We start from the raw sequence: 10,501 nt of genomic DNA, 5'->3' as shown, positions 1-10,501 counted from the left end.
TCTACAATTTGTAAAGGATAAAAGTGGAGGATGGGGTAAGATTATTGCTTTGAAGATCAGAATTTATCCTCATGTTGGTGGCACAGGCTACAAACATAGAGCCTCAAGAACAGGAGGGGCTTCCCTGGTAGCTCAGCTGGTAAAGAATCAGCCTGCAATGCAGGAGACCTAGCTTCAATCCCTGGGTTGGGAAGATCCCCTGTAGAATGGAACAGCTGCCCACTCCAGTATTCTGAGCCAGAGAATTCCATGAGTGTATAGTCCATGGGTTGCAAAGAGTCGGACCCAACTAAACAATTTTCACTTTCACTTTTCAAGAACAGGAGTCTCCTTAACAGACACCAGCTCCAGCCCCGGCTTTAGGAGAGCCCCAGCTGATCAGTCCCAGCTGATCTAGAGGGGGCAAAGCCTGACCTTTTCCAGTTCATATTATGGCAGTAGCTGTGCTGAGACCATGCGTGTCTCCCAACATGGATGCACCAATGTGTTCTATTGGAAGTATCTATAAATGTGCCCATTCATTTAGTTAGCATGTATTACTTGTGGGACTATTATGTGCCTGTCTCCAGTATGGATGAAAGAAGATCGGAGGAGACTTCTTTCATCTGTACAATGGGGGACATGTCTTGCCAGGCTTGTGTGGAGACAGCAAGATCGCATATGTAATTGACCAGAGCTGTGCTTCTTACACTTACTGGTGATTTCTTACCAACAGAATCATGGCTTATGGTTCTATGAAGACTACTTGGAAAATGAGTTTGAGAGACTGTTGCCTTGAGTCTCCATTTCACTCAGTTCATGATATTTACTGTCAAGGGGATCATAATCCAGTGTCATCTAAAGGGGCCAGGCACAGGCAACCTTGGACACAGGGCTGTTCTGCACAGAGATGACAACCGCAAGGTAGACGGGTGTGTTTCAGGGTTTGATGAGAAGCCTGAAGTCAATGACCCTCCACTTGCCCTCTGCCAGCCTTTCCATGTCTCCCTGAAAGGAAGCTCTTCACTCCTTGGCCTCTTACCCACAGCTCTGCCATTTTCTCCATCTGGCCCTCCCCAGTGAGAGTTGTCTCTTTAACTGTCTCCATGACTTGGTGGTGGGTTCCAGCCCATCCCTCTCCCCTGGGGTCCACCGCAGCACCTGGCACATATAGCTGCTCAGTAAATTTGTAGTGAATGAAAGATGAGGAAGAGATGAGGAATACGTCTCTTTGACTGATGCTTGCCTTATAGAGGAAAGGCCCATACTGAGAGGGTAACAGGTAGGAAGGCCAGAGGACCCCAAGTGGCAGAAGGAAATCATAACCTGCAAGTGGCAGATGTTTTTCACTTCTCAGCACAAAATTCAAAGAGTCTTCTTTAAATTCTGTGTTGATGACGCCTGGTTCTACCTTGAACTAACCAATGTGTTTTTCTTATGGAAGTATTTTTTTCCCAAGCTGTGTTAATGAAACTATGTATTTGCTTTGGAATCTGTCTTTCTTCAAAATGGTTCCACCTAAGACTAATTTTCTTTTTCTTTTCTCAAACCTTGGGCTATAAATGGCTCATCCAACTAGTATTCCTGTTAATTGTTTTATGGCCAGAGGATGTCTCAAAAATGCGTATTGTGGGAGAAGGGCATGTGAAACTCCCTCAGCGCTGAGGTGTCTGTTATATGGTTAATAGCTTTCCAACAGACATAAAACACCTCGTTAAAAACTAGCAAGGGGGCACTCTTTCTGTCCCCTTCTGATGTCTATGTCAGAAGCTTTCCTTATCTCTACTATGCTTTAATAAAATTTTTCTACACAAAAAGCTCAAGTAATCAAGCCATGTCTCTGACCCCTGATCAAAATCCTCTCCTCCAGAGGTCACAAATCCCAGTGTAACACACAGCTCACAGCAGCAAACTTTCAATACTATGCATTGAGTTGGGTCTGTTTTCCACGTTACTTATTTTTTTGTTGTTTGTTTTTTCTCTTATCTTTTCTCTGCCTCTGACCCTGGCGTCCCCATCAGGGCCTCTGCCTCAGGTCTCCAGGTGAGAGAAAGTGATGCTTCCACTCTTATAGTGTCAATCCATGGCAACTTGAACCAAATGGTTTAGAGCTCTACCCTTGAAGGAAGTCAGAAAGGCTGACGGCTCTGTGCACCTTGGGTCCCCCATTATATGAGTGGCATCCTCCCCAGCAGCACTGGAGGCCAGTGGAAGGGTCCTGCTGGACCCCAGAGGAGGGGAATGGCTCAAAGATCCACACAGGCCTGAAACTTGGGAAGTGGGACTGGAAGGGACACAGCAGGTATGGGTTGTAGAGAGCTGGTGATTGGGGTGGGAGGAGGAAAGGAAACCATCTCAACTTGAAGGACTTCACCGAGACCCCCTGGAGCAGAAAGCTACTGCCAGTGTTCCTCTGAGATGGGGAGGATAGAAGCTATTTTTTTTTTTTACCCCTTACCATCCCTCTGAAAGGGGGCTTCCCAGATGGCTCAGAGTTAAGAATCTTGCTCCCAGTGCAGGAGGCTTAGTTCAATCCCTGGGTTCGGAAGTTCCCCTGAGAAGGAAATGGCTACCCACCCCAGTATTCTTGCCTGCAAATCCTATGGACTGAGGACCCTGGGGGCTACAGTCCATGGGGTTGTATAGAGTCAGATATGACTGAGTGTGCAGGCACTGTAACCCTATCCATCTGGATGGGAAGTGGTGGAGTTGGTGTTGCGGTCATAAACTCTTCACTTCTTTGGGGCTGCCTTTCCCCAGTTTCAACTATGTGGTTCTGGAGGAACTGGTCACACATAACTATCACAGGCAGGGCCAGGTGATGAATTAAACCAGCTATAGGACTCCATGCCCCTTCCAGGATGCTTGGTCCAGGACTGGACACATGATCAGATGTGGTCCCTTCAAAGCACTCCCTTGAACCTGATGTCTTCTGAGCTTCTTTCCTTACTGGTTAGTTGCTTTAGAGAGATAAAGGCGTGAGGCAGGCAGCTTGAAACTCTCACTAGGTGTAGAAACCCGAGGGAAGAAAGCTGTCAGGCTAAGAGAATCAAAGAAGAGAGAAGGGGAAGTGTGAGGGTGTCAAAGAGTGAGCTGATGGCTTCTGATTTCTTGGGTACAGTCCCTGAGATCTTTGGATCTGCTCCAGTTCCTGCATCCCAGATCCCCGGTGTCTTTTCAATAAGTCTCTCCTCTCTTGAAGCCAGTTGGAGTTGGGATCCTTTTACTTGTGGTTCAGACTTGATTCTAGATCCTTCCCAGTTTTGATGCACCTCCCCAACCCAAACAGAAGCAGCCATTTGTATTAGCTCTATTGAGATGAAATCCTTTATTCTTTTCTGAGGACAGGGCTTGCATAGCACCAAACACAGTTCACCAGCATCCCTGGGCGGGAGTGCCCTACGTGTGAAGGTGTCTTTGGAGTGGGCCTGAGTGATTCCTAAAGCAGCCCAGCATTTACACTGAGGGAGCCAGGCCAATCCTGTTGTTTCCCCGATCAAAAACTGTGAAATATGCTCTCAGGAAGATGTCCCCCAGGACCCAGGTCTCTGGGGGGCTCAGGTTTTCTGTGCCCCCATTAAAGGTTATAAAGCAGATGTCTTCAGAAACCTGGGGGAGACAAAAATGCACACCAGTCAGCATGAGCACTTACCTGCCACCCCCCTCAATATCCAGAGCAGAGAGCTTTTCCATTTTTTCCCGTTTGGGAAGAATCAAGTGGCTCTCACAGCAGCTGCAGAAGTGAGGGTATAGGAACAAGAAGGGCCAAAACATGTGGTTGCCATGACAGAGGGGTGTGGGGAGGGGAGGATTGGGAGTTTGGGATTATCAGATGCAAACTAATATATAGAGACTGTAAAACAACAAAGTTCTACTGTATAGCACAGGTGACTGCATTCAGTATCCCATGATAAACTGTAATAGAAAAGAATATGAAAAAGAGTAGGCATACATTTATATATATAAAACTGAATGACTTAGGTTTAGAGCAGAAATTAACACAACACTGTAAGTCAGCTCTACTTCAAAGTACTTTTTTTTTTTTTCAAAGAAAAAGAATGGCCCATAGCTCCCCATCACACTCTGCTGTTTCTTTCCTTCTGACTCCTGCCCTCTTTTTTTCATCCACAGGGAATACCTATTCTTCTCCCCATTGCCCACAACCCATTCTTTTTCTAAAAAAAATTTAAATTTTGTATTGAAGGATAGCCAATTAACAGTATTGTGATAGTTTCAGGTGGACAGCAATGGGACTCAGCCATACATATACATGTCCCCACTCTCCCCCAAACTCCCCTCCCGTCCAGGCTGCCATGTAACACTGAGCAGAGCTCCCTGTGCTACGTAGTAGGTTGTTGTTGGTTACCCATTGTAAATAGCATTGTCACAATGCATTCTTCCTACTGCGCTCAGGCCGTCTAGGAAAACTTTCTGGTCCTACACTCACATCATTTGGTCACTCCAGTCTGGGTTGGGTGACTTACCCTGGTGCTCTCTTGGTCTGTAGCCCTCCTCACCCCTAATCTGCCCCCGGACCCCTTTGCACAGCCCCTGTGGGTACCGTAGAATCTATTATAGATTTGTCTCAACCCAAGCAGGCTTCCTCATTCCTTCATGAGGCTGGGGGTTTAGAATTACTGCAATTCCCTTTCTTCAAAGCCTCCTTTGAGCCCATCAGCCTGCTCTGAACTCCCACAGGGAGCTGACATGAAGCCTCCACCCTGTGCCGGGCTGGGCAGCCACTGTGCTCCTTTATTCACCTTAGCATCCAACTTCCCCACAGAGGGGTCAGTACCGCAACTCGCAGAGTGCGACGTTGTAGCCAAATTCTAGCATAAGCATGTAATTTATGATCTCAATCTGGACACTTCCGTGTTGGGAAGGGGAGACTGTTAACCCCTATGGTGGGACAGCACAACAGGACTGTCCTCAGCCAACCCACCTTGTCACTTGTTCTATTCCAGGGATTGCTAGAGCTGACTTTCCGCGTTCATGCATCTGAGGTCTCTGGTTGAACTGAAGCTCTGGGAAACCTGAGACCCTTAGTGTTCCCCTCTCCTTGTGACTCCCACCACGCCAGCACGGGGTGGGGTCTCCACGGTTATTGCAGGAGGAGGGATGTCCCAGACCGCCCTTCACTCTCACGTGGTTGGTTTTGTGGGAGGCGCTGGCCCAGCCACAGGGACTCAGCAGCATCTGAGGTGCAGCAATGTTGTGACCAGGCCTGCAGAGGGCGCCCTCCTCCCAGCAGGAACCCAAGGGTTCCTGTAAGTCTGAGATTTGGGAACCAGCCCCCAAGGTCGTCCCCTTACCTTCTGGATGTAGTATTTACGGGTCAGTGGGTAGTCCATGCCATTGATGGTGAAGATAACAGGAGGCAGGGCTATGGTACGGTGACATGAAATCAATCGCTGTAAAAGAAAGCAGGAGAGAGGTTGATCCAGGTGTTCCTTGGTGTGTGGGGAGCCCAAGAATGACTCTGTGGCATGACCCTTCACCTGTTCATTCTGGAGGGGGCTGGGGTTGATGCTCCTCAGGATGCTTCTGACTATGTCAGTTGGGCCAAACAAATATGAGCTCCCGATATCCAAAATGGCCTGACATCCGCCGGAACAAGCAATCACTTTTCTATTCATGGAGATGCTGAAAGACGGAGGGACAAAGCGGGCACTAGGATCACTCTGGAGACCCCCATATCACTATCCCTTCCCTGACTCTCTCCTGAAGAGCTCTTCAGCTCTTGCCCTGACTCTGTTTTTCTTTTCTCTGGTCACATCATCTTTTTAACTTCCTTTCAGTTCTTACAGGCACCAGGCTCAGGGCCTGGGCTTGTGCTGGCGAGCTTCCTAGAACTTCATCCCCTTTGTTTAGCAAATTTCTCTTTATCTTCCAGGTTAATGGTCACTATGTCAGGAAAGTCTTCTTCGCCAGAGTAGGTAAGGCTCCTGTCGTTCTCAGACTCTGTAGACTCTTCCTCATGTCTAGCATGTACCAAGGTGGTAATTCACTGTGTGTGAACTTCATTTCATGTTGTTTTACCTATGTCTGCCTCACTAGATGTGAGGGCAAGTTGGATCCTCAGTGCCTCCCTCAAGTGCCCAGCACACAAGCGATGTACAATGTATGATTGTTGAACGAATGAATGAGCGGTAGTGGGGGAGACACAGGCTGCCTTGGGAGAGTTTGTCTCCCAGCACTGCCCCCTCACCCGACTCAGACCCTGAGGTCCCTGCCAGGGGAGCATGAGCAGACCCAGGGGCCTCCAAAGAGCAGGTGAGCTTTGGCCTGAGGCTATCACAGAGAATCCCATCAATTCTCGCCCCTTGTTCTCAGGCCATGCCTGGATCCCAGCTTCCTGATTCAGGCACAGCCCCTGCCCCGCTGTGTGCCAGGCTTGGGCGGCAAGTAGCACTGGTTAGGTGGGGTGTCTCTTTTTATGTGTTGCTCTCAGGTCTCAAGACTGCAGCCAGACTCTCTTCACTGTTGTGTAACTTCTCTCTGAGGAGACCAGTTTTCCCAGTTTTTCAGGACTTTCTCAGCTTTTCAACTGGCAATTCTGTGTCCTGAGAATACCCTAGGTCCTGGGTGGCCCTGGTCAGTAGGTCATCTTAACACAATCCTGTTCAGGTTGGTGAAATTCCCCCTGATTCTCTTTTCACCATACTATAGGGTCCTTTAACCAGGCTCCCCACCTCACAGCAGAGGAATGCAGCTCTCCCCCAGCTGCCCAGGCCTCTCTGGACCCTTTCAGGACCCTGGTCAGAGGCCTGGACAGCAGCTCTGGGGAAATTATGAAACCATGGGTGGTGTGTGTTCCTGTGTGCATATTTGCATGCATGTGTGTGTCTCTGTGTGTTTATATGTTTGCCTCTGTATGTGTTTATATGTGTCTCTGTATCTGTTTTTACGTGTGTGTGTGGAGCGTATGTCTGTGTGTGACTGTGTGTGCATTTGTGTGTGTATGAAAAGGAGTACGTCAGGGCTGTATATTGTCACCCTGCTTATTTAACTTACATGCAGAGTGCATCATGAGAAACGCTGGGCTGGAGGAAGCACAAGCTGGAATCAAGATTGCTGGGAGAAATATCAATAACCTCAGATATGCAGATGATACCACCCTTATGGCAGAAAATGAAGAACTAAAGAGCCTCTTGATGAAAGTGAAATAGGAGAGTGAAAAAGTTGGCAAATAGATGGGGAAACATTGGAAACAGTGAGAGACTTTATTTTCTTGGGCTCCAAAATCACTGCAGATGGTGACTGCAGCCATGAAATTAAGAGATGCTTACTCCTTGGAAGGAAAGTTATGACTAACCTAGATAGCATATATATTTTTTTTTTTTAGATAGCATATTAAGAAGCAGAGACATTACTTTGCTGACAAAGGTCCGTCTAGTCAAGGCTATGGTTTTTCCAGTAGTCATGTATGGATGTGAGAGTTGGACTATAAAGAAAGCTGAGCACCAAAGAATATATGCTTTTGAATTGTGGTGTTGAAGGAGACTCTTGAGAGACCCTTGGACTGCAAGGAGATCCAGCCAGTCCATCCTAAAGGAGATCAGTCCTGGGTGTTCATTGGAAGGACTGATGTTGAAGCTGAAACTTACTCCAATACTTTGGCCACCTGATGTGAAGAGCTGACTCATTTGAAAAGACCCTGATGCTGGGAAAGATTGAGGGCAGGAGGAGAAGGGGATGACAGAGGATGAGATGGTTGGATGGCATCACAAACTCAATGGACATTAGTTTGGGTAAACTCTTGGAGTTGGTGATGGACTGGGAGGCCTGGCATGCTGCGATTCATGGGGTCACAAAGAGTCAGACACGACTGAGTGACTGAACTGAACTGAATTGTATGTGTCCATGTGCATGTGTGGCAGCATCGTTTGGGGTGGCCCTCAGAGGGGCAGGCTTACCGGTCCACAGTTATCTGCCATAAGCCGGCTTCGGTAACTGGTACCCACTTGAGAGCTCCCTTGTGGTAGGCGTGGTCCACCCCACCAAGCATCAGCAAGCTGCTCTTGTGTGGCCAGCTGAAGAGAGGAGGAAGAAGGAGCTCATTGGAGGAGGGTAACACCAGCCACTGTCTGAGGGCTGTGCTTCTTCACCCGTCAGAGGCACTACTATCGTCTCCATTTTACACATGCGGAAACGGATGCTTGGAGAGCTTGCGTACCTGACCAGGGTCGGTCCCCATCTAACGAGTGTCACAGAAGAGGTTCGAACCTGGGCAGCCTGGCTCCAACCAGGCCTGGCTCCGACCACCCATCCTTCTGAAGAGGGCCTGGACTTTTCCAGCCACCTGGATGCTCAGATACACCCTCAGAGGACTCTATGCTGGAGGGGTCAGGCTTCCTCCTTGTCTAGCCTGTCATTTTTCAGGAAAGATGATGTCTGAGGGAGCTAAGAACATGGGTTCAGGCTCACCCAGGGTTGGCTCTTCTTGCCTGTGACCTGTGCTGTCCATGGGACTTCAAGCTGAGCAGGCCACCCACCTCCACTCTCCCTGTCTTGAAATCCCTAATGTGTTTCAAACAAGGGGTTTCACTTTTTCATTTTGTGCTGGCTCTTGCAAATTCTGTAGCTTGTCCTGGGTTCCCAGTGAAATGTTAATGAGAAAGGAAACATTCCAGGCATCCTTCTCCTTCCATCCTTATCAAATTCATTAGCAAAACCTGTCGCCTTTTCCTCCAATATCCTGACACCTTCTACTGCTTTCCCTATTACCTCCACCTCCCTGAACAAAACTGCACCCTTGGACTCATGAGCATGGTTGTGTTCCAATGAAACTGTATTGATAAAAACCCAGTGACGGGGCCAGATGTGATCCTGGGGCCATAGTTCTCCTAGGCTAGACCATCTCACTGGAATATTATGGATGAGGTAGTCTTTAATTTTTCATGCAACTGAAAGCATCTTATAGTTAATTTGGAGAGAGGACTTGTCCAGCTCAGACTTACCTGCTTATGAAAAAGGCAAAGACAGGCTCAGAAATGATTCCGTTTTTATTCAGGTTGTCGAAGATGGGGGTGGTCCCTAGGATGGCGAGGCTGGGGTAGGCTAAGCCCATGATGCCATCATAAGGTGCTTGTTCCAAGGCCCCACTGAGCTTATTCATGCTGAGGACAAACGTCTGTGACTTGGCAATAAGTCCCCCGATCTGTGAGAGAGGAGAGTGTGCCCACGTAAAATTTGGGAAGTGGGACTAGAACTGGGCTGTGGGACTGTAGATGCCATTAGCACTCTAGAGAACTGAATCATCAGTTGATCTCAGATGGGGACATCAAGCTGGGACAGGAATTTGGGTTCCGTTTGTGTGGGGCCATGCATCTTAGCAATGCCTGCTTATCCTGCAAACACCATCTGAGTGAGTCAAATTGGTCTCATGTCTTCTGTACAGGTGGGGCAACCAAACTCAGGGCAGGACTGAGTGGTTCCCCTCTGAGGATACAATGAATAGAGAGCAGAATATTCTTCTCTTTGGCAACACTATGATCTGATGACAAACATGAACTGAATTCATTGCAATGCATTGTGGATCCTGCGTCAGCCCAGGAAGACAGAAGCCCATTATACAATGTCTTTGGCTGGGTTCTAATGAACATTCTTCCTGGATATCAGGCTTTTGGGGATATGCACACTTGTGTGTGAGTGCCTGTGTGTGTGTGAGACAGAGGGAGACATAGGCCCAGACAGAGAAACACAGGGGGAGCACACTCAGGCACTGTGTGTGTATGTGGGGGGGGGGGGGGCAGGACATAGTTTTTATTAGTCTCAAAGGCCCCCTAGAGTGAGAACCCTTTTATCAGTCCCATCTTACACCTGTGACCCCTGATTTCCCTGCCTGGATACCTGAAGCCCTGTGCTGCCCCAAGGGCCCCAGATCAGCTTTATCGTTTCCCCAAATCCCACACTTACTCGTATCTTGAAGGACAGCCAAGCTCCAACTTAAAAAATACATGAGCTGGGCAAGGCCCTCATTCTCTACACCTCATGTCCCTCATCTTTATCCTGGGCTAATAATAGTACCTCCTGCCTGTAGATGTTGCAAGATAAAACAAGTTATTACCATGAAAGTGCCCTGTAGAGCCTGTGAATATAAAAGGGGGTGCTTTATTCCCCCTTCTTCCTACTCCAGCAAAACGCACCTTGGGTAATGGATATGCGGGTCCACCCTCCAAGCCCCTCTCTGGGGTTCACTGTTTTGGGAGTTTGTGTGTCAGCAGGGGCACTGTCTCCCCAGGGACAGGGCCCTGCTGGGCATGTGGCCAGCCATGAGGGGACTTTCAGAAAGACAGTCCCTCCCAGCTGCATCTATTTTACAGGCAGTGGTTGCTCCCAGGACCAGACCTGACTGAGCCCCTGGTTCCCACATTACCCGAACTGTGTCAGTGGCAAGAACTCCTGTTATGCTTCCAGATCCATAAGTGAGTTTGATGTGTTTCCCCTCATCAGATTGGAAGCTGCTGGACGTCTTAGGGTTGTATCTCAAGTATTTAGCTGCCGACACAAGTGATGGGTA

General features: G+C 48.4%; 1 protein-coding gene across 2 annotated transcripts in view; it reads right to left on the bottom strand.

The window, feature by feature from the left end:
* Nucleotides 1-3,323: 3,323 nt before the first annotated feature.
* The window catches only part of LOC110131309 (pregnancy-associated glycoprotein 2-like), a 36,327-nt gene continuing 29,149 nt past the window's right edge, over nucleotides 3,324-10,501 (bottom strand). For both annotated transcript variants that reach the window (XM_070457433.1, XM_020883826.2), the window contains exons 4-9: nucleotides 10,358-10,479; nucleotides 8,940-9,139; nucleotides 7,896-8,012; nucleotides 5,478-5,622; nucleotides 5,292-5,390; nucleotides 3,324-3,588 (exon numbers count right to left, since the gene is read on the bottom strand). In XM_070457433.1, the coding sequence (XP_070313534.1) occupies nucleotides 3,436-3,588; nucleotides 5,292-5,390; nucleotides 5,478-5,622; nucleotides 7,896-8,012; nucleotides 8,940-9,139; nucleotides 10,358-10,479 (836 nt within the window). In that variant the 3' untranslated portion in view covers nucleotides 3,324-3,435. The remainder of the gene's footprint in view (nucleotides 3,589-5,291; nucleotides 5,391-5,477; nucleotides 5,623-7,895; nucleotides 8,013-8,939; nucleotides 9,140-10,357; nucleotides 10,480-10,501) is intronic.

The sequence above is a fragment of the Odocoileus virginianus genome, chromosome 28, assembly GCF_023699985.2.
Source record: "Odocoileus virginianus isolate 20LAN1187 ecotype Illinois chromosome 28, Ovbor_1.2, whole genome shotgun sequence".
NCBI lineage: Eukaryota > Metazoa > Chordata > Mammalia > Artiodactyla > Cervidae > Odocoileus > Odocoileus virginianus.
This window is presented reverse-complemented; position numbering and strand designations above follow the sequence as displayed.